Source organism: Eucalyptus grandis, chromosome 3, assembly GCF_016545825.1.
Source record: "Eucalyptus grandis isolate ANBG69807.140 chromosome 3, ASM1654582v1, whole genome shotgun sequence".
Taxonomy (NCBI): domain Eukaryota; kingdom Viridiplantae; phylum Streptophyta; class Magnoliopsida; order Myrtales; family Myrtaceae; genus Eucalyptus; species Eucalyptus grandis.
The window spans coordinates 61282200-61306313 of record NC_052614.1 but is presented as its reverse complement, the minus strand read 5'-3'; the positions used below and the strand labels follow the sequence as shown (position 1 = coordinate 61306313).

General features: G+C 39.7%; 3 protein-coding genes across 5 annotated transcripts; 2 read left to right on the top strand and 1 right to left on the bottom strand.

Annotated features, from left to right (window-relative positions):
- The first annotated feature begins 3828 nt into the window (after positions 1-3828).
- On the top strand, positions 3829-7799 carry LOC104438067 (protein phosphatase 2C 50). 2 transcript variants are annotated; one of them, XM_010051142.3, is made up of 5 exons: positions 3829-3933; positions 5148-6031; positions 6153-6497; positions 6616-6721; positions 7272-7799. In XM_010051142.3, exons 2-5 carry the CDS (start codon positions 5267-5269, stop codon positions 7640-7642), a joined length of 1587 nt encoding a protein of 528 aa, XP_010049444.2. In that variant the 5' UTR covers positions 3829-3933; positions 5148-5266; the 3' UTR covers positions 7643-7799. The 2 variants fall into 2 exon arrangements, with proteins under 2 accessions (XP_010049444.2, XP_010049445.2); XM_010051143.3 differs by lacking the exon at positions 3829-3933 and adding an exon at positions 3947-4094.
- LOC104438065 (WD repeat-containing protein VIP3) lies at positions 4101-21057 on the top strand. Of its 2 annotated transcripts, XM_039310071.1 has the most exons (3): positions 4101-4373; positions 18203-18584; positions 20198-21057. In XM_039310071.1, the coding sequence occupies exons 2-3, from the start codon at positions 18246-18248 to the stop codon at positions 20822-20824; spliced, it is 966 nt and encodes a 321-aa protein (XP_039166005.1). In that variant the 5' UTR covers positions 4101-4373; positions 18203-18245; the 3' UTR covers positions 20825-21057. The 2 variants fall into 2 exon arrangements, with proteins under 2 accessions (XP_039166005.1, XP_010049442.1); XM_010051140.3 differs by lacking the exon at positions 4101-4373 and having other exon boundaries at positions 18073-18584.
- LOC104438066 (pre-mRNA cleavage factor Im 25 kDa subunit 1) lies at positions 9937-13177 on the bottom strand. The gene is made up of 7 exons (XM_010051141.3): positions 12791-13177; positions 12594-12639; positions 11702-11795; positions 11528-11601; positions 11345-11431; positions 11158-11268; positions 9937-10288 (listed from the first exon to the last, which is right to left on the bottom strand). The coding sequence occupies exons 1-7, from the start codon at positions 12973-12975 to the stop codon at positions 10217-10219; spliced, it is 669 nt and encodes a 222-aa protein (XP_010049443.2). The 5' UTR covers positions 12976-13177; the 3' UTR covers positions 9937-10216.
- Positions 21058-24114: the final 3057 nt, after the last annotated feature.

Genomic DNA, 24114 nt, shown 5'->3' with positions numbered 1-24114 from the left:
TTTTTTTTATCGGGTGATGTAAAATATTTTTCAGCAATTTATGTCTTAGTCAAACACTAAATAATATTATCATTTTCTCGAAAAATGACTTTCCATAAAATTTTCTTTCATAAATCTTAAATTTTCTGCGACACAAACAAAGTCATAGAAACCATCGGTCAACGGAATTCGATACAATTCCACAAACTAAATTAGTTTGAACAAAACAAAGCGAAGCATGATTTCCGTGAAACGAGGGGACACATGTCAGGAGGAGATCGTCTGGGGAACGGGGGAGTTGACGGAATGCCGGGGGTAGACGTCGCGCTGTCCCTCCCCGGTTCCTGCTCGGTCTCCGCCCTCGCCGTTGGTCAACGGATTTTGGAAGAGATCCGGAATACTACGCTTCCGAGGCGGGAGGCGGCACACGTGGCGGAAACCCAGATGAGGTTCCGGGGCACGAAAGTCGAGGAGCGCTCGAAAAAGATCTCCTTTTTTTTTCCTTTTTCTTTTTCTCGTCGACAAGAGAGAGAAGGACAGATTTATATATTATATTTTAAAAAATAATAAATTATTTATTTATTTATTTTTGCTAATTTTGAGGAGGTTGAGGTGTCAGTGCGATGTACCTAACCTTAAACTAACTTTTGTTGTCGATGATCCACACGTCACTTTGGGTTACCCACCCCCGGATTCTCCGTCGGATTTGTACCCCCCACGTGGCGCCCCCTCAATGGCCCGATCTCCCGCCTTCTCTCTCTCTCTCTCTCTACAAGATTTCCCACGGAACAAGGCGCCTATCGTGTCCCCGTTTCAAATCCGCCTTCGATTCCGTCCTGAACTCATATTTTGATCTCGAAGAAAAATCGCAAACTTCCACCATTGTTCTGAAATTCGTCCTATCTCACGTCAAAGAATCGGCGTCTATTTTCCTCGAAAATTTCTTTGTTTTCGTGTGGAACAGCAATACTCTCCTTATGTCGAGAATCTCGGATAAATCAATGGTTATTTTTTAGTACGGACTTAATTATAAGATTAGGGCTCTCTTTGTTTTCATGAAAATAAATGATTTAGAAAAATATTATTTTGCAAATGATCATTAAGTATAATGAAAATGATTTTTTCATTAAATTTTTTCATTGGATTTATTATTTCACACAATACAAGAGATCATTTTTGAGAGAAAAGATTTTCCAGATTATTTATTTCCATAAAAGAAATAAAGCTTCAGATGAAAGTCAACAATTTTTTTTAGATGAAAAAAGTGCATAACAGAATTAAGGTTTGGCTTAAAGTTGGAGATATATTAGAGAATTAGACTTAATTTACCGGCCTCGTCACCTCCAATAGTTTTAGGAATTTTGACCTCTTCTGCCTCCAATCGAATACATTATCATAAACTTTGATATTTCGGCGAATACCCGCGTCACACGGGACCCACATGATACCCTCGGGGGATGTAAGTCGTTTCGTGTTATCTGAGGACCGACCGAATATCTCATTAATATACTTCAATTCGGGCGTGGCTTCGAGAGCTTATCATATGTGCTGTCTTCATGTTTGCAAAGGTATTCTTGAATGTTAAAAGAAGAGGAAAAGGAAAATTAAAGTTCTGAAAAGGAAAAATCTTTGGCCCATGCCTGTGTTCCAGAGAGATCCTTCTCTCCTGGAGAAAGAAAACAAAAATCTTTTTCCCTGCGGAATTCCTTTTTCTCACCGACGTTGATTTTCTAGGAAAGCAAATTATTTATCTTCTCAAGATATTCGTAGGCCATTGAATGTTGCACATAAGTTCATAATAAAATCGTCACGAAAAAAGAGACATACATACATACGTCAGATTTATATAGGTATATGGCGGTTATTCCTCACTGGAAATACAATAAGTATCTATCTGGTTAAGGATAGTAGTGGAACAAGTTAGATAATCTAAGAATAATAGGTCTATGCACTCAATTTTCTTGAATCATATATATATTCAATCAAATTAGAAAAAATAAACTCCAAATAACCCATCGCCTTTGTTATAGTCCATGTAAAATTTGAAGCCAAGAATTTGCTAAGATCAGGCAATTTTGAGACCATCATTGACTTTTTCTATATCCTAAGGACACGGTCGCAAAATCTGACTATCCGTAATTGCATGGAATACATACAAACCTCGTGAATTGATTAAAATAAGAGAAGGGATCTTTCCATGTCTAAGAGTCTCGTGTCTTGATAATTATCTCCTCGTAATGAGATAAGTAACTCGATGCTTCAAGAGGTCTACAAATCAATATCATTTAAAACAGGTGAAATTGGAAAAAAGAATATATCACTTTCGGGAGTTTATGTTATTTTTCTTTTTCTTCATACAATTTTTTTTTTTTAGAAGTGGATATTTTTTAAATGAGAAAACAGAAAGAGCAAAGTTAGATAATTTTAAGTTTTCTTTCGTCGAATATTATTTTTAAATAAAGTAGCAAGAGCAAATTTTTTTTTTTTTACAAATGGGACTTATATTTTGATTGGGTGTTATATCTCTCCTAAAGTTCACGATAAACAAGATGAGCACACACATTTGTAATCCCATTTCCACCAACCGTGGAAAAACGAATTTTAACCAACGATATAGAATGATCAAAATGCTAGATTATGCTACAAAAATGATCACTTTTTGGGATTTTTCAAGAAACAAGCAAATTAGATAGACGAACTAAGAATCACTAAATTGGCCAGTTCGAAGCGATTTTAGGGGTGTTACTTTGATTCTTGGTTCCATATAAATGGAATTGGTAATTTTTGGTTCAATTCCCAGTTCCAAAGGAAACTGAATCGACTATATTATTTTTTAAATTTCTTAAAAAAAGCAATAAACCCTAAAATAACAACAAGTTTGGTCATTTTTGGAGAAAAGATTTACCTATAGAATGATAAAATTTAAAGGTGGAATTGCCAAATGATTGGTTCCATTAGATCGGTCTAGTTTTCGATTCATGGATGGAATTGAATCGAAACGGGAATCAATCATCCCTAAATCCTTCTTAGGATAAATAAAGCTAAAACAAGCACCTCTCTCCAATTTTTAATAAATTCCACTTTCCATCATCTTAGTTCGACACGATACGCTACTCAGGCATTCCAGGTTCATTGTGCCAACTTTCGCTCCCGGTCGTTCTCCTAGATCTACCTAGGCGATTAGAAAAAGATAGGCCTAAAGAAGATGATGCAGATCGAGACCGGTTCGTTGCGACACCTGCGCATCCCTCCACGGCTCCTTCCCTCTCTCTCTCTCTCTCTCTCTACAGTTAGACCGTCCAAGAATTCGTATGATGGCATCACACAATCAATCTTGATTTTGTAGGGTACCCACCGAACCCAGCCAAAGAACTCGCATTATATGAAATGGGGTCTAAAAATCATTACTTTAAAATTCCCCACGACTTTCCCACCAATTTGGGTTCCGTCCAGAGGTAGTTCGGACACCGTGTCCTCCTTAAAATTTTCCCGTGCTTCGTTCGTGCTTTTGGAATCTCGGTTTCTTGTACGTGTACGCATGATGTAAAATCCCGAATGCAATTAAGTCGTGGTGATGATGGAAGCTTTGCCTCGTGTCGTGCAGGAAAGATGGGGTTTAGTCGAGGTACGCCAAAGTTTTGTGCGCGTGCCTGGTCGCCGGTTATGGAAAAAAAGAGTTGTCTTTTTTTCAATTTTTCTTGAAATTGGGTTTTGGAGGGTCGTGTCCTGTCGGCATGTGATTGGTGGGATTGATTTCAATGAAATTTGGAATGATGGGGTCTCGTTTCTCGATGGTGGACACGTGTTCGCCTTCTTCCGTTTAAAGTCTTTGTGGTCTGCTGTGATGGGGGTTTCTTTTAAGAGTTTCTTGTTCTTGCCTCCTCCTCTCTCTTCCCTTCTCCCTCCCTTCCTTCCTTTTTGTTCTCCACACGCCGCTTCAGTGCTTTTGAGAGGGTAAGCAAACTTCCCAACTCGCTCTCTGTCTTTCTGGGCTTAGTTATGGCTCTTGAGCTTTCTGAATCTACCTGTTCTTGGGAGGGGTTCAAAGGGTCTTGAAAGATTGTACCTTTAGGCGGTTCTGGCGTTGATTCTTGATGTGCCAATCGATCGAGAAGGTGTTTTCCTTTGTGTGGTGATTTGATGCCTGTTCTTGATTTGTGCTTGGCTGATCTGAGAGTGTCTGGATGAGGTTAAGAAGAGACCCACATAATCCGAGCCAAAACAGAAGAAAGATAGGGGAGGGAGAGAGGGAGAGGGAGAGAGAAACCCAGGACTTTAGAGATGAACTAGATCTCCTCAGATTAGGCAACCCATCTCCTTTGTGAAGTTTGTGTCAGTTGGCAAATCGGAAAATGTTTACCATGAACCCATTTGGCCTCTCTCTCTCTCTCTCTGTTAGGGCGGGTTTCCTTGAAACTAATCAGTTAGATTCTCGTATGTCGCTCATGGATTTAACTCTCTCTGTGTTAGCGGGTTTCCTTGAAACTAATCAGTTAGATTCTCATATGTTGCTCATGGATTTGACGAAAAGTAATGATTTGAGGGAAAAAAGAGAAGCTTTTGGTCATCTCTTTTTCGTACGTTAAACTTTTTTGGCCATGTACTTCCAGTTCGGCATATGATGTTGAATCAGATTGGGGTTTGTAAGGGTGAGCATACTGGACGGGGGACCGGTTGGTTTGGTCCGGTTCCAGACCGACCAGACCGGACCGGTTGGTTTGGTCCGGTTCCTTGGGGTTTGTAAGGGTGAGTTGGTTTGGTCCGGTTCCTTGGGGTTTTGGGGCATCAGTTCAGTTCCCCATTCCATAAAAATGAAAGCAGTGATTTTCGGTCAGGCTCCGGTTCCAGGGGAACTGGACTGAACCAACACTTTTAAAAAATGTATATATTTTTAATTTTTTAGAAATAGCAATAAACCCTAAAATTATAATAACTTTAGTATTTTATTTATTTTTGAACTGGCTGGTTCCATTGACTTGACGGGCTGTTTCCCTGTGGACCATCTGGTCCGGTCCCCGTTCCCAAAAAAGGGAAACCAAACCGGACCAGGAACCGACCTCCCCTAGCGGTTTGAGTTAATTTTGCTTCTCACTTCTCCGTACTTTGTTTTCTATTGCTCCAGACTTCTGTGATTTTGTCTTAATCATGATTTATGTTCCTCAACTTAGGTGATTTCTCTAAAAGGCGGTTCGGAGGTTAGCCCAAGTGAAAAGAGGCAAAATAATGCGATAGGTTTTTGTGGAGGGTTGAGGCAAATCAAAGCTGTGTCATACAACAGAGGTGATAAATGGAGGAGATATCTTCTACGCTAGCTGTGCCGTTTAGGCTGAATAATATGACCAGTGACGAATCTGCACTACAAACCCAAATCGAAATCACTGGACTGAAGTTTATTGCGAGCACTGCTGGTTTGTTATCGGACCATCCGGGGGTGTTGTCGCCCTCTATTTCTGATCATGCAGCTGCCCAAGATTTGAGTTCTGGCAGTAAATCAGGCAAGTTTGGTGTTCTGACAGTGTCAACTGATGAAGATGAATCTAGAGGAGGTGGTATTTTTTGGAAGACAGTGGAGAATGAACTTAAGTTGACACCGGAAGATGGGAAAGTGCATAGTCCATATGCTTGTGGCCAATTTATCAATTACTCTTGTTCATATACGGTTGCTAGTGACACCACTAGTGCTTGTCATGAAGAGTTTGTACCGGTGAAAGCAAGTTTTGATAAGAAATCAATGACTGTCATTGATGTCAGTGATGCAACACTGGGGAGCATTTCCAATGTGAATACATTGGGTGAGCTCGAGTCTCGGCGAGAATTACAGAGAACTGCAAGCCGGAGTGTCTCCGAAGTGGATTATGTCCCGCTTTGGGGATTGAATTCTGTCCGTGGAACAAGACCAGAGATGGAAGATGCCGTTGCAGTGGTACCTCGGCTTTTGAAAATTCCTTTTCTGATGCTGGCCGGCCAACAAAATTTGGAACTCAGAAATCAACATGGCAAAGATTTAACAGCTCATTTCTTTGGGGTCTATGATGGACATGGTGGTAGCCAGGTAAAAACCAGATATAGCTTTTTAAATCTCTAAACCATATTTTTTATATGATGAGCATGAGAATGCACAAACGGCTTATAAAACTATAACGTAGTACTAATTAGGGCTTTTATTGGTATAGGTTGCTAGCTACTGCCGGGAAAGGATACATTTAGCTCTGGCGGAGGAGATGGAAGTTGCAAAACGCGGCTTCTGTAATGGAAGTAGCTGGAGTAACGGAAAGGAGCAATTGGAGAAGGCCTTCTCCAATTGCTTTCTAAAGGTTGATGATGAGGTCTGCGGTGTATCCAGATCCATGAATGGAAGCGACCCTTCTCTCATAGAATCTATGGCCCCTGAAACAGTAGGTTCTACTGCTGTGGTTGGCTTAGTTTGTTCGACACACATTATAATTGCAAATTGTGGCGATTCAAGGGCAGTTCTCTATCGTGGAAAAGAGACTGTGCCACTGTCGGTAGATCACAAAGTAAGTCATGTTGCTGGAGTTGTGTTTTTTTCTTTTCTTTGATCTTTTAGTATTGTGATGAATTCCAGCTGTTTCTGTTTGCACTTACCTCTGTATGGCCTTTGAATGTTTTGTTCAGCCAAATAGAGAAGATGAATGTGCACGGATAGAAGCTGCTGGTGGCAGAGTTATTCTGTGGGATGGATTCCGGGTTTGTGGTGTTCTTGCAATGTCAAGGGCGATAGGTAGGTTCTTTTGAGTCTGTAATCCTATTTTCTGCCTCTGTAGTATAAGTCTTATCTACGTCGAGGATGGCAATACCTTGACTTGTATGTTTGCAACTTCTTCTAGAGATTTTGAAGTGCCAATAGAGGGTTATTCCTCCTTAGTCTTCGGTTGGTGTGAAATTTGAATAGCTGATTAGAATAGGGAGCTTCAGTAGTACCCCCTTAATCGCCTGTGCCCCTAGACGACCCATGCTTTTGGCCCTTTATAGACTGTTTTTTGCCCCCACTTTATTGCATATTCTCAACGCCAGGGGGTTATTCCAAAAAGTTAAGAGTAAATCAGTGTTAAAAAAATACAGAGATTGCCAACATTTGTTGTAGAGAAAGTGTAGGGTTTTGCACATATGGGGTACTTGTGAGAGTAATCATATATGTAATCTGCCAGGACGTCATTCCGTCACGCCACTTTGTTTAATCGTTATTCTTAGGACTCTTGCTTATCAGTTTGTCCATGTTACTGGGTGCTAACTTCCAACTATCTCGCTGACCGTTTTCTTGTCATTCTCAGGTGATAGATACTTGAAGCCCTCAATCATCCCAGATCCGGAAGTGGTGTTCTTTCCACGGGCAAAAGAAGACGAGTGCCTCATTCTAGCCAGCGATGGTCTCTGGGATGTCGTGACCAATGAGGAGGCCTGTGACATGGCGAGGAGGAGAATCCTCCTTTGGCACAAGAAGAACGGTGACAACCTTCCTGCGGAAAGGGGCGAGGGAGCTGACCCGGCAGCGCAAGCAGCCGCGGATTATCTTTCCAAGCTAGCTCTTCAGAGGGGAAGCAGAGACAACATCTCTGTAATAGTAATTGACTTGAAAGCTCAGAGAAAGTTTAAGAAAAAGATTGTACCCGAGGCCCAACAGCCAGGAACTGTGAATACATAGTTGTATGCCCCTTTAAATCTTATGAGAACAGCAGGTAGTTCGGTTGAACCGAGTGGTCCATGCATGCATGCCATGTCACATTGGCTTCCCCATTCATGCTTTATTGAGATGAACCCCAGGTGCCAATTGAATGTTGGAACCGACTAGTTAAAACCTCCATAGCCGGCAGACTCGATATCTCTTCTTTATCTGGCTGAGGTTTCTCTGTGTCTGTCATAATGCTATTTCCAGATTTCAAGATCTAGAAATGATATGCCTATGCGGATAATTTGTCTAGTTACAAGCTTTCCTCATGATGTCAATTAACAGCAGTGGGTTTTGACGACGGTGGAATCAACATGTGATAAGTGATGATGGCAGAATCAACATGCCATAAGTACTAAGAGTTAGGACGGACATTAACAACGTGTTACTAGCCAAATTTGCTGCAAGTCTTACATTGGTGATGTCGAATTACTAAGCTTATAACCAGAGCATAGCATAGTACGGATCTTCCTCAATGACGTCAATGGACAGCAATGGGTTTGATGACGCTAGAATCAACATGCCATAAGTACTGAGAGTAGGACAGACTTCAATATGATTTGAGCAAGTCCCTATAAGGCTCATGGAGAAGAAATAGACGGGAGATCCGTTTTGGGATGGGAGACTCCACAACGTCATCCCCTATTCTCTCCTTCTTGGGAAGACAAAAATAGAGGAACTTCTAATATCAATAGATCAGTAGAAGTATAAGAACTTAAAAGTTTTTTCACTTAAACAAAAAACTTATTTATGAAGCTAAGCTATGAGTACTCATCTTATTGTTTAGAATACACTGTATCTAATCTGACATATATGAAGTCAATCCTCCCCATCAAGTATGCAAATTATAGGGCATTGTTTGAAGTAAGAACAAAAACATGGACATGGTTCCTAGCATCCGTGCTCATGCACAACTATATATGAATGCGAAAGATAAGTTTGGTTCGAGTGGGAATGCCACATGTTTAATTTTCAATATGCAAAGTTGAAACAAAGACCCACCAGGGCATCACACAGTCTTTTGTATTTTCTTATGAAAGATTTTCGCCAGTTCAAATGATTTATTTTCTGCAATTTCAATTTTCTCCATGATTGTCTGTTAAGTTATCTCAAATTTCATCTTGACAAAGCTAGTATAATAATTGTTTAATTCACGGTGAGATGTTGATATGTTCATCCACAAACTTACTGACATTCAATCTTTGTCTGGCAACAAATCAAGAGAGAATGTAATGAGAATGAATGACGTAAACATTCTGCTTATGTGCATCAGTTTCAATTGCTATCATCAGTTATTGTGCTGCTCACTTCTCAAAACGCCCTTACCTAAAAAAACTAAGTCAATTGAAGGTTTCAGAAAATGTACTTACTCTTCATCTCTTTAACTAGAGACTTTTTAAGCAAGTTTGTCGCAGTAAAGACAATGCCTATTTTTCCAGTTTAGTCCATTTGTTGCGAAAGTTGTTTCTATTTCTACATCTGTTTCTTCTACACTTTCCCCTTTCTTCCATTTCCACCATTTCCAATGCTTCTTCCAAATTTTTAGCAACAATTGATATTTCACTTTCCCCTTTCTTCCATTTCCACCATTTCCAATGCTTCTTCCAAATTTTTAGCAACAATTGATAACAGTAATATGCTGGCAGAACAATAAGCCTAAGCATGCAGTATTTTTTTAGACCATTTGATTGATATTTGATACTTAAATTTGATATTTGATACTTAAATTTTCAATCCCAACAGAATCTGTCGATATGGATTTCCTCTTAATTTGGGAGCCTCATGGTGATAAGTGTAGACAACACATCAGGACTTCAGTTCTGGCTATCCCCGAGTAAGTTGGTATAGTCCGCACCCATGGTGAGTGTGAGCAAGTGAAAAATCCTGCTGCAGGTTTGGGAGCCTTATGAGCAAGGTTAAAGAACCGTAAGCATCGAGAGTAGACAAACTTCAACAAGGTGTCACTAGCCAAATTTACCGCAAGGATGACTAAGCTCATAACCAGAGAACAGGGTAGTATGGAAATAATCAACATAACGGGGGTGAAAATATTTGCGAGTGTCTCGGCTAAGAACTGTTGAGGCGGGAGTGCGATGATGTTAAAGCGAAAAAAGTTTCACGTTGGGTGGAGAAGTCAAGCGAAGCAATGAACGTATCTTTCTTGGCACATGAAGCCGCTCACTTGAGCTTTACATTCAACTGGAAGTACTGACATATTTGGACTTCGCCTCAAACTCCACAAGAGCGAACTACGAAATACAACTCATACATGTAAATTCAAACGGTTGATTTGAAACTATAATCGTGTCCAGAGGAGTTTCTATGAAGAGCAACATAAACCAGAGAGTTGCATAACTTTGGCATTATGTACAAACTGAATCCAAGAAAAGAGTAAAACCATAAGTCAAAAGCCAAACACCCTTTTCAACATTAATAGCACGATAAATACATCCCTCCATGCCCAATCAAAAACTATACTATCTACACGTATGTTTAGTAGTCGATGGAACATAAGCCCTCCTGCTACCGACAGACAGTACCCCAATCAGTTCAGGAATCAATTATGTTGAAGGAAAATTTCGATAGCAGCTGGGGAACTCCAGCTATAATCGGCCCATATGTCTGCACAAACAGAGATTGAACCAAATGAATCATATTGTAGCATACAGCAACTTCCAGGACAAGAGATTCTTTTTCTATTAAAGGTAACCACAAGATAAACACTTCAATATCAGAGATTTAACTTTAGATGACAAAGGACATAGGGATTCTTTTTCTATTAAAGGTAAGTTCATGAAGTCAGGGGGGGCATTGTAATCACCAAGGTCACAGGACAAATTGGAGCCCTTGCCTGACACAATCCTCTCCTATCCCCATAAAAGTGATTATCAACATATTTGGTCCGGGGCACAGGAACCATCAAGCATGGGTCCCCCAAATTCCATACCAGATCCATTGGAGTCCAGGTTGTAACAATTTAGTTTATCGAAGTTGCTAAGCTAAGCCCAGATGGTCAGTGGATCTGGTCACCCAAGCAAGGACCACGGCAGGAGACACAAACCAGCCAAATTCACTCCGCAAAACCAAAATTACAAACTCTGGTCGTGGGGTGACCTGCAAAGTTCATGTAAACCAGGAAAATTGTTTCCTTCAGCCACACTAGAATTTGCAGGTCTTAATAGGGTAGGTAAGTTTCCATCTTCAAACTTCAGGATTTCTCCTCATTTGAAGTAATTTATATGTAGTAGTATTCCTAAAATTAACCTCTTCATGGAAAAACGTTTTTCAGTTATAATTTCACCTCTTCACGGAAAAACGTTTCTTTGGTTATAATTTCCAAGATCTCTCATCTAGCAAGAAGAAAAGGTCTTCACATATCATTGGCAACAGAATTTCATATATCACATAAGAATGGGAGGCACCAAGATAATTCCCTACGGAGATGCATGCATCCATAATAGTCAATCCATCTTGATAAAGAAGTGCCATACCTTGAGATTTTCATGAATTTGACAAAGTGGTACAGCAAGCAATTTCAGGTTTTTTGGAACAATGAACTTCCGACTTACAGGTAACTTCACAAGAAAGAGTTTTGTGCACTCCTAGAGACCAGGCAACAAAGAATTAGAAACTTAATCAATCTCAATTTGAAGTGAGCAGTCTCAGTGGTGGAACAACCTTGGGCTTCTTAATATTAGGTGGCAAGTAAGGATAGAGCAAAGTTTCAAAATCAGGCCTCCACCACATCCCAAGGCATTCTCCAATCTACCATTTGAAACAAAAGGTCATTTGCAACTATACAGCACGAGAAGTAATGAAAACCTGTAGCTCTATGATACCAAAATGAGAAACATTATCCACCTCCCACTGAGTCTCATCGCCAGCTCCATTGGCAGAAAGCTTGCTGGTCAGCTTGCGTTTCAGCCCTTCGACATCTGAAAAGATAAGCGTGAATAATAACATTTTCCCGTTGAAAAGCATTATCCCTCCTCAATTTCATCTTCCCCGTGGTATCATGGAGAATTACCAAATTACCTGATTCACCAGGCCTTAATCGACCTCCGGGCAGCTGAAAAGTGGAATTTCTCACTTGCAACAGCAACAGATGAGGATGTCTGAATAATTCAACCTATTTTAGAAACATCAGGATCCTTAGGGTATGTTATAATCCATCAGCCCTTCAAAGGAAAGATGTAAAATGGCATGGAATGCGATAACACAGGTAGGCGGCAGACCGATTATAGTAAATGATATATTTCTCAAAGCATCCGCCAAATTTTGTCTACCTTCTCAGTATTCCTAGCATTTTTGCTCGTCCAGGAAATGAATGCAAGCATAGATATATATGATGTTAACATAATGAGCAAGTTTAAGATAATCCCCATAAAAATTCTGAAGAAGTATGCTCATTGCCTCTCCTTATCATTTCAAGGCAGAATATCAGCAAGTGGGAACTAAAAGCATTAGTCACTCCCTTTCCGAAACGCATTTGCCTTCACGGATCACAACCCAACACCGCAGAAAACTCATATCCAAATTACAACATCACCTCCGCTTTGTAGTTCACGCGGAACAAAACTAGAACCATAGTAACTGAAACTTCAATTAGCCGTTGCCCTAACATTCAAGCATCACGCGGGACAGCTCGGCAATTTGCCTTCCCGAGTTTCCCGAGTTTCCCGAGTTAATGTAGATCACCGACGTAAGCACTCAGCCCTAAGCAGTGGAAAAACATTTCGACGCACAAGATCACCGTCATTCCGACCGTTTGAATTCGCTAAAGGAGTCGACATGCGAATGCAACCATACCAATGTCGTTAACGGAACTTATAGAATGCCATAGCAGGCAAAAGGGCAAGACTACCTCGTGCAGACTCGTCAGCTGCTAAAGGAAAGAAGCAGAAGAAAAAAGAAGAAAAACACCAACCACAATGACGGCTTCCACGCAAGTCCTCAATCCATGAGCCGCGTAACTGAACAAAAACCACCACGAACAGAAAACAGGGGAAGATTCGAAATCAGCGACACGACCCACTTCGATTTCAGGCGGCACAAACGCAACGGAAACAACAAACAGGCGCAGCACCCAGAAAGCAGAGATGGGTAGGGAGAGCGAGACGTCACTGGGATTTCATCCTCTGGACGCGATCGGCCAGGGTCTCCTCCCTCAAAGCGAGAGCGTCCTTGGAGCCGAAGTAGTAGCTGCTCAGCGGGTATATGTCCATCGCCCGGGCCTGATCATCGCCGCCGCCATCGCCGCCGCCGCCGGCCGCCGCATGGTTGCGCACAGTGACTTCCTCGCCTTGCATTTTCTCTCCACGCGATGGAGGAGCAGCCGCAGGAACACGGGGACCCAGATGCGCAGGAAGCCTACAGAGAACGCAGAACCGCAGTACAGACAGAGAGAGTGGTGGAGTGTCGTGGGTCTTTTCGCTAGACGGCTCTGGAAGGAGAAAGGTACGAGCTTTTTCGATGCGGAGAGAGAGAGAGAGAGAGAGAGAGAGGGAGAGGGAGAGAGGGAAAGGGAATATATAAAGACGGAGAATTTGCGACGACGACGGATTAAAAAAGAGAGCTTCAAGATTATGCCAGAAAGTGAGAGAGAGAGAGAGAGAGAGAGAGAGAGAAGGGGTGACCATGGTGGCGACCCGAAGACCCTTTTTTTGGTTTTTTGTTTTTTTGTTGGACCCGTGGGTGCTCCGAATTTTTTATTTCAGGCACCTGATCGATCGATTCACGAGAGACCCGCATGATCTTTCCCGACTCTTTGATGCTTTCAGGTGTTAATCACGAGAAGTAGCTGAGAGAATAAGAAAAATACAAGCCATAACATGGCGCATCGATATGAACACAGTTAGGTACACACTTTATGTTTCTAAAATCGAAAAATTTGAAGCATACGTGTCATAAAGAGATTGCACCAGGTGAAATTTCAAATTATAGAAACCTATTTAGTAATTCTCGATGAGTTCCTTAAACGTTCCACAGACACGATTTTTGTGTTGATGATGTGGTTTATTAATTGTTATAGACGACAATTTCTTTGACGATTAGACAAGACCCAGATGGCACATGCCTTTTCGAAATTTCAAAACCGACGAGTTTAAGATTTTAGAAGTTCTTAAGTTTGCATAATCATTTAATTAGAAAAAAGTCATAAAAAATCTCAAATTATGCTATATTGTAATATATTTATCATAATTTTTTTTTGAGAGACATGTTTACCTTGGTCAAGCAAACTTCATGAACGATATTAAAAACTCATCTATATGACGCTAGAAAACAAATGATGTTTGATATGACCCTTCCGTGTCTTAAGTAAAATAAAAACAATGTTATTTTAACTGCAAAATCATTAAATGGAGTTTTAATAGATAATAAATGTATCATATAAATAAAAAATGTGTGATATTAAATATAATTTGAGATTTTTGATGATTTTTTCCTTTTCGATTATCAATACAAATTCCTCGTTTAGAAAGATCAATTGAACAAAACCGTTTCCGGTCATTGTCTTGGACTGCACTTTGGTCTAGTAAGCTGTCTTTGTTTCCCTCTCTAGTAGGAGTTTCGTAGTAGTAGGGCTGGCCATCCAGTGCCACGTGGAAGCCCCTAGTCGAGCCAGCACCAAGAGCAGGTCAAAAATATTAATTGAAAAATTTCATAAAAAAGGCCGACAAACATGAAGTAACCGACCAACCGGAGCTCTTGGTCGGTTCGGATTGTTCGAGGTTTATCCGGGTTTGCCGGTGTCCACGTCAAAGAAGGGGGAAAAGGGACAATCCAACGCTGGAAAACTTGGGAAAAAGAAGATTAACCGGCGCCGGTCAAAGGTTTGACCCAGCGGTTGGTGGTTGGTAGTTAGTTCCCTTCGTGGCCAAGCAACCGATTACGGTGGGGGGCCCACTTGGTCGGTTGTTGATGCGGTGAGCGTGATGAGGATCCTAGTAGATTGTTCTTGGATCATGTAGTCGTGTGTTCTTACTTCTTATCACCCTTTTTAGGTCGGCAATCCACTCAACGTGTTCTTCTCTCATTTGATGATCACTTAGAGCTTTCCATCCGTCAAGATCGAATAATCAGATCCTAAAGTACATTTGCATAGTTCAAAGTGCATTTTGCCTTATCTACCTTTCAAGTTTAAAGCTCGATCGAAATACATAGAGTGGGTTTGGTTCAACACGAAATGTAAAATGCGCATTGAGAAATGTAAAGTTACTTTGACTAAAATGGTATTTGTCAAATATTGTTTTGCAAATGAGAAAAGAAAATATTGTTTTGCAAATGACTCTTAGTCTAATTTTTCCTTTTTTATTAGAAAAATCAAATCTTCTAACCAAGGGCCAATGTCATCGATGAGTCAAATCTGGTGTCAACAGTTGTTATCTAAGATCGTGCGACCCTTGGCTAGGGTTGTGTGACCCTAGGCATTGTGACCCAAGTGGCCAGCTAGGGTTGCACGACCCTAGGTGACAGTCACTTGGGTCACGTGACCTCAGGGCTTGTCGCTTGGGTTGCACAACCTAAGCAACAGTTGTGTGGGTTGCAATGTCTAAGTCGTATGACCTTTAGAGGATCACACGATCTTGCTGGCTCAATCTAGCCTCACTGGTGACCTTGCCAATTGCCCTTACTAAAAACCCTTACTAAAAAGAGGTGAACAATAATGAGAGGCAAAATTGAAAATTTTAAAAATTGACGACGGTAGTTTTGGAAGAAAGAAACTAGTTTCATCATTTGGTCAAATGTTAAAAGCCTAATGCTAGTCTCCATCAGCACTGGTTTTTAGTTTTTCCGAAATTAGCATTTGGCCGAAAACCCATTGGAAAAACTTGTCACGTATCCTAGTATTTCTTCGAAGAGCTTGGGAGGTTGAAAGCCATTGGGAAAATTGAACCATATGCACTCACAGTTTCAAGATTGAGTCTTGATATACGTGTGGTACAAGGAAGTTGTATGTTAATTGACGAATCAAGATCGTGGTATTGCTAGATTGTCTGGCCATTCTATGGTCAAGTGGGAAATTTTCTTGAAAGAATGTGATTGGGCCATTTTAGTTGTTCTTGCTTCATAATGATGGAGATTAAGAAGGAACTTGAAACTTGGAGAGGACTGAGGATTAAGGGGAAAGCAACTTGGTTTGTTGTGCTAAAGCTTGATTAATCTGTAATTAATCATCGAATTACAAGTCATTATTGGCGAGCAAGCAAGTCATCCTGCGGGTCCCGACAGTAGGTGAAAATGGGTTTTCACCTTTATTACCCCTCATTGAATGACTCATGGTAAAGAAGAGATGCCAACTTCATTCATGTAGAAAGTCGCTGAAATTACCTCTTCTTTTTTGCCGTTGCTATTTCCATCCCTGAAATAACCTTATACACACCCTAAAATTTAAATGGTCCAAGAGTGCATTTGGGAACACTTTCCCAAAGCCCACCGAGTAAATGCAAGTAGCATTTTAACAAATTTTTTGGAGAATTTTGGGAAATACAATTGCATTTTCATAATCTCAAAACAAATCTGAAGTGCTTTAAACATAAGTCTTGGATTTTATAATATTTTTATTCTACTTTTGCACTGCTCATCTTCCCTATGATTTGCACAAAGGAGTTGCCGCCGTTGACAAATGTTTGAGATTTTTTTTTCTTTTAACTAGCAAAAATCCTTTACTAAGTGTAATTTTTTTGAAACAACATTTAAGTCAAAATTGCTTGACAATGTATTTGTTTTTTTAAAGTTACACTTCATCAAACACTATTTATATTTTTTTTAAGAAAACCCTTTCACCTAAAATTCTTTGCATAAATTTACGATGTTTCTCTAAAGTTCAATCCGAAATAATACCTTACATAACAATTTTTTAGTTTATGTTTTTCTTATGGAAAGTCTTTGATTAAAATTATGAACTCTTGATTATAATTTATACTTAGAATATGTGAATTGACAAATTATGAACGAGGTTCAAACCCATTACAAAAAAATCCTTTATAGAAATTAGCTCGCGCACATTAGCACGTTAATAAGTAAAAAAGAGGACATGAAGTCTGTAAAAAAAATGGAAAAATAGCATAAGGTGGTGAAAGAAAATATCGTTGTTCTGATTAATACCCACAGTCTTGTATTTCATGAAAATGCATGATTTTTATATTTGTAATAAATAGCAACTCTCACTCTTTCTATTGTAATTTTGATTAATTAGTTCTCACAAGATTATTTTCATCACCTCAATAAGTTACAAAGTATTGAAACCACTTTGAGGGTAAGAATAGCGTAATTTTTTTTTAACTTTATTAACATTTAGATCTTGTTTGGTTGATAAGAATGAAATTAATCGAAACGTGAACAAAAGCTTAACTCCATTCTTAATAGCGTTTGTCACTTGGAATAAAGAGTGAATGCGTAACAAATCTCACAATGGTTATGAGCATGGAACTAACCAAGGGTGTGTCTGTTCATGAATGACTTTTTGTGGAAGGAAATAATTATATTTAAAGGAAAGTGATTGATTTTTCTCTCATTTGATTACAAGTATGAAAATAAGAGGGAGGTAGTTTTCCGGTATTTGGATTTTACTCATGAAATTATTCTTTTCAAGGACAGATCATGTAATACTACTAAGCTATAAAAAGGAAATATATATTATATAATGGAATATGAACACTGGTTTAATGATGAAAGAAGGACGAATCTCAAATAAAGTACTTTTTAAAAGCAAACATAGGATTCGAAAAGAAGAAGAAGCAAATATAGGAAAAAGAAGCACAAGGGGGATCAATTCATAGTATTCGATTTCTTCATTCTTTTTCTCTAGTTTCAAAATTAATATTGGAAAGAAGTGAATTGGTAAGTAGAATCTATTTTGACATCTTAATAAATACCTTACGTGCTCTTCACTTCAACACTATTCCAAGGGGAAAAATTACCAAAAAAAAATACAATATATATATATATATATTTAAATGAGAACACGGCTTGTTGATTTATCCACAAGAAACAAAGAAAATAAATTCTGAAAGAAAGAGAGAGTGCGTGTGCACATTTTTGAAGTCTAGAACTTGGTTGGAGTTCTTTGATGTCCAATGATACAAAATAACTTGAAACTTACCTAATGAGCCCTTTCCTAGAAATGAGATTTTTTTTTTTTAAGTATAAATACTTTTCAGATTGCTTACCATTTTCAATGTTCCAAATATTGAAAAGCATAATAAATATTTCCATAGAAGTTATTTTTAATGAAGCAAGCTCATCTTAAGAAGATTGATTGCAAATAAATAAATGTAAATAATAATCGAGACTTAACCACAAATTATATAAACCATCAATTCCATTATAGCTTTACCATATGGGACATTCTCTCATCGGAAGGGCATGAATATTTCAGATTAACAATTCCCATTCTGGTTTTTACTGTCCCCCTGGCTAGATTGCCAAACCTGGTCAACTCAAATCCTACAAAAAGTCAAAACCTCCCTCTCCCCAGAAAATCCCCAAATCCGAAATTAGGGTTCGCTCCAACCAAACCCCAACACTCTCCAGCTCTACTCTCTCTCTCCATCTCCTTCGCCGGAATTCGAATGAGATGAAGATCGCGGGCCTCAAGTCCGTCGAGAACGCCCACGACGAGTCGGTGTGGGCCGCCGCGTGGGTGCCGGCGACGGAGTCCCGGCCGGCGCTGCTCCTCACCGGCTCCCTCGACGAGACCGTGAAGCTCTGGCGGCCCGACGAGCTCGCCCTCGAGCGGACCAACGCCGGCCACTTCCTCGGCGTCGTCTCCGTCGCCGCCCACCCCTCCGGCGTCATCGCCGCCTCGGCCTCCATCGACAGCTTCGTCCGGGTCTTCGACGTGGACACCAACGCCACGATCGCCACGCTCGAGGCACCCCCGTCGGAAGTCTGGCAGATGCAGTTCGATCCCAAGGTGAGTGATTTCCGAAGCTTTCGTTTTCTACTGAGATAGGTTGGATTTGAGGGGACATCGAATGGTGAGAATTTGGAGTTTTTCTTAAAGTTTAGATTCTGGAGTAGCGGGCATTTGCAAGTTTAATTTTTTTTTTTTGGTATTTAATGTGGACGAACCGATTCAATTTAACAACTTGCGATTTCCGCAGTCTGAGGACTCTCGAGATTGCTTGAGCTAAGAGAATTAAATATGGTAAAGCATTGAGAAAAGTTAGCTCTGGCCTGGGAAATGTAATAAACAGGGTTAAATGCGGATGATTTTTCGGTATGTGTAAACTCGAGTTGAAAGACTCTAGCAAGTTAATAACTTGAGCGAGTTATCTAATGGAATTAAAGAGGCAGGTGCGCCGAGCATATCATCCATGATGTTTGAGGTGGTTCTACTCCTAGCATATTGTGAGAATCTTAGGAGTTTCCTAAAGTAAAAAAGAATGTTGGGGGTTTTGTATGGGCTAGACCCAGACAGTTTAACCCATGAACCGGAAACGGGACTTGTGTCCGATTTGGTTTTTGCAGTTGGCTTATAGCAGTCAAAGTGGACTGAAAACTGAGTGACTGTAGTTCCTCCAGTGTGACTGGTGGTGATTCAAGCAACCCGATCCAACACATCTAGATCTTGTTATCTGTAAAGGGCAAACATGTGCGCTGAAGTTGGGGCTTATCTCCAATCTCTCAAGGAACTCCCCCGGGCTCTTCACCACTTTGCCAAAGCATTTACATATCTAAGTTTATAATCCCTTTGTTGACCTTAAAAATCATGTTATTGAAGGTAGAGGGAACTAATTCTTATTCTCAGGTTTGACAAGAGAGTGCTCACCATGTGAAGTGGTAGTAAGCTATGTCACGGGTGTGAAGAAAATAGAATACTTAGATGACCTCAATTTTTGAAACAAGAGTTGGAATTCTTCTACTTGTTGACTGTCTGATTGAAATTGTCACTGATTTTATTGTGGTCAGTATTTGAAACACCAGAGAATATCGTGACTAGCATGAAGTGGTTATTATCTTTTTCATTTCCATTTATTTTCACATTTGACGTCCGCTTACTTGAAGTTTGCTTGGTTCCTTGCTTTTGCTTGCTTGTTGACAAATTGGGACACTCGTTATGCATGATCATGGTCATTAATGAGCTCCTTATTAGTATCGGATTGCTTTCTTTTACGGAAAGTAAATCACTTCTGATATGGTGATGATCATAAAGTTGGCTGGCATGAAATTGTGCATTAAGGATATTGTTTACAAAGCTTTGCTAGATGATGAGGCGTCATTGATGCTCTTTGGGGGAATTTATTTGGACATCCAGGCATTAAAAAAGCTAAGCCCTGAGTATCCTATCTGATCTTTGTAATCTGCAGATGAAAATGTTTGAATCCTCTGTAAATCAAGCTCGAATATTCCTTAAGAAAATTTATGCACAATGTGAATAAAGAATAAAAATGTGCAAGTGGCTTTCAAGATTAATTGGCTTTTCTGTGCTGTTTTCCACCTTATGCTGTACTGCTTTGTTCTCGTCTTCAACATGCAAATTTAATTTTGATATCTCATTGTTGCTAAGTAATACTTCTTCCCTAGGGCACCACTCTAGCGGTGGCAGGTGGAGGGAGCGCATCAATCAAGCTTTGGGACACTGCCACATGGGAACTGATTGCAACCCTCTCGATTCCTCGTCCAGAACAGCCCAAACCCTCCGAAAAAGGCAACAAGAAGTTTGTCCTCTCTGTCGCGTGGAGTCCTGATGGCAGAAGGCTTGCCTGCGGTTCAATGGATGGTACAATCTCTATATTCGACGTGGCTCGGGCCAAGTTTCTGCACCACCTGGAAGGCCACTTCATGCCAGTGCGATCTCTCGTATTTTCCCCAGTTGAGCCACGGCTGCTTTTTTCTGCATCCGACGATGCTCATGTGCACATGTATGATTCCGAAGGTAAGTCCTTGGTGGGGTCCATGTCTGGCCATGCTAGCTGGGTATTGAGTGTTGATGTCAGCCCGGATGGAGCAGCACTTGCGACAGGTTCAAGTGACAGGACTGTGAGGCTGTGGGATCTCAGTATGAGGGCTGCCGTTCAGACGATGAGTAACCATTCGGATCAAGTTTGGGGGGTTGCCTTTCGACCAATGGCGGGTGCTGGTGTCAGAGCTGGTGGTCGGCTTGCTAGTGTATCTGATGACAAGAGCATATCACTCTATGATTACTCATGAAGGTATATCTGCAAATTGTGAAAAGATAAGTTCTTGGAGCCACTGATCATTAACCTTTTGTTTGAATAGTCTGCAAGAGATTTTCTTGGTTTCAGATCATTTTTATTTGTATAACTAGCTGAATATGATGACTTTCAGAGAAATGGCTCAATATAGGTCTGATCTGATGGGTGCCGTGTATTAACTTCGAGGTCAATTTGATACCTGATATTTCTGAGAGGTTTTTTTGTGAAGTTATATTGACTATGGGGGTTACTATCACTAATCAGCTCAGCTGTTGATATAAATTAGCCATTGACCATTCGTGGTAATCCTAGATCTACCAGGAGAATAGACCTGAAAATAGTTATGGAAAAGAAATTCACTGAAAATGATTTAAATGAAGAACGTTACAACACTGCGAGATGGTAATACAGGAGAGAAGATGGTGGATACAATAAATTCGTAAATTGTGGCTTGTGATAGGGATGGTAGCCGGAAAGACGTTACATGTCTGGATGGGAAATGAAGAAGAAGAAGAAACAAGACCCCTGTCGAAAACCCGATCAAACTGACTGGACTTGTTGATGGGCTTCCGATCAGGTTTGTCCGAGACCATGCCTCGATATAATCCTGTGCATTTATACCAAGAAATTATCTGCACCAATATACTGTCAAGAGTGTTCTTCAACTCAAAGTAAAACCTTTATGTTAGATAATGATTTGAGGAACCCTTGATCACTTTATTCCTTTTTGGGGGAATAGGAGCATGAATTCGGGGCAATTTGGACACGGTCATAGGGGTCTCACGTCATGAATGGGATCAGTGTTTTTTTACCTAGTTTTGAGAATTTTTTTTTTTTTTATTTTTACGAAATAGTTCTGAGATTTTATTTTATTTATTTATTTATTTATTTTTATTTTTATTTTTATGAATACGAAATAAGGTGACTTGCAAGCCAAAGATTTTAAAATGCAAATCCAACTCTACTATTCATCCGTTCACTTTTTTTTTTTTTTTTTTATTTTTCGTGATTTTATTTTTATTTTTTAAAAATAATAAAACCTTTTGCAAAATCCATATTTTTATGACAATCAATAGCCCAACTTTTTATCAATACACTAAAATAACATTAATTTGATTAATATACAACAATTAAAAAAAAAAAAATTATTTAAAGTTGAAAACAAATCGCTTTGCTTTTAATATAATTTTCAAATAAATTTACTAATATATACTTTTAGTCATGAAAATTAAAAAGTCATAGTCATTGTTTTTTTTTAGCAATTTAAAAAAATTAAAACTAAAAACTTAACTTAGCTTCAAATATATATTTATCAAACAAGCTGGAGAACCTGCATTTCCCAATATATCCGACATTTTTCGAACCAAAGCCCTTAGCTAATTTCTCCATGATTTTGCTAGGCTAAAAGATCAAAAGAAATTGGAGACATGTTAAATAAAAAAAAAATCAAGTTTTTATTTTTGCAATTCATCGTTAAGCTTCCTTTTATTTTGTAAAAAATAAATGATTTTGAGAACATTTTTTTCAAATGATTGTTTGTATCAATTTTAAAAATAAATGAATGAAAAATATTTTTGTCATTCACAAAAATATATAAGTATAAATTTATAATGGATAATAGAAATATTTTCCATCAATTAATTATTTTAAATGATATGAATGATCGTTTTTACGAAAATATTTGTCAAATCATTTATTTTTGTGAAATAAAGAATCCTATATTTCCCTATCTTACAATCAATATCTCTAAGTCAATAAGCTGGATACTTAGTGCGGTGCAATAAGGAAAATTTTGACATAGATCTTGACATTGTTTCTTTCCATGGTGGGTTCCAATACCTCGAGTTCATGTCTAAATTATGTTAAATAGGAAGTGAGACACGACGACAACAACGACACAAATTTCAAATGTAGGACAAGGTACGTTAATCCCAATATTGTCCCTATAGATTTGACCTGGGACTTTTGTAGTATTTATGATGCAGCGTTTGAAAAACTTCATCGAGCTGTAGATAATTAAAATCACATTGCAATTTTATAGTTTAATTTTGGGTTGCTAGATAAAAAGGTATAAAAAAAAAAAAAAGGAAAGGAAAGAGAAAAGTCCGCCGGCCCACTCCAAAAACGCCGCCAATGGCCGCCCAACGCGCGCGAGCCACCAGCTTCCCCTCTCTCCTTTGCCACGTCAGCCTCGACGGCGGGGGGCTTATTTCGGTCATTTCGCGGAAGTCGCCCGGACCGGGTCGCGCCCCGACGACGAAGAATTCTTTTTGGACGGCGCGCCGACCCGCGCCGACCCGCGCGCGTGAGCTCGATGGAATGTCTTTTTGCCCGGTTTCGCACGAGCGCACCGGCACGTGACGTCGACGTGTCGCTTTCCAAGCGGTGGATGATGGTGGCGATGATGATGTCTTCTCCTTTTCAGGAGACGGCGGAACACGCTGAGACGGTGCGAGCGAGTCGCACGGGATCTCCATCTCTCCGCAGCTTTGGAAATTAAAAAATATATAATTATTATATTTATATGTATTTATATATTTACTCGCCAGCGAAAGGTGGGGCGGATGTCGTTCTGTACTGTCCGCGCGGGAGAGAAAATAAAAACAAAACTTTGCGTACCTTACAAACGGGAGTTACGATGATGTCCGCCTCCGGGACTGGCATTGACGGTTTTGCCCCTCCCCTTAAAGAGAATTTTCCCAAACAAAAAAATTCGATCTCGGTAGGTTCTTTCTTTCTTTCTATTTTTAACGATTTCGGTAGTTTTAATAGCAATTAATTCAGACTTTGTCCATGGCCAATCGAAAAAAAAAAAAAATCACGCCAAACCGACTCCCGCATATCAAGGCTTTTCGAGAAATATAATAATCAGGAATCGCATCTTAAACAGACAACATCGATGAAATTACTATAAAAGCCAATCTTTAAAGCCATCGATTTTTATTTTCGTTTTCTATTAACCAAAGGAATAACCCATTTTTCAAAGGTAGAGATCTTTCTTAATGTCGAAGTTTACATGAGAGCCATTTCGAAATTCATGTCTTGAAAAGATTGAAAACATTGTCATTGGTGGGAGGGAAAAAGGGCAGGGGGGGGAATGTTGTCATAATGGAAGGAGTGTCCGAGAAAGGACAGCACCCCCCACAGAAATAGGGGGGGAGTAAGTAAGTAAGCACGAATTAATCAGGTTTAAGGAGGGAGCCTTAATCATCGTTTGTGGAGACCACGACTCTCTCTCTCTCTCTCTCTCTACCTATACGACTCCAGGCGACTGAGAAGGAAAAA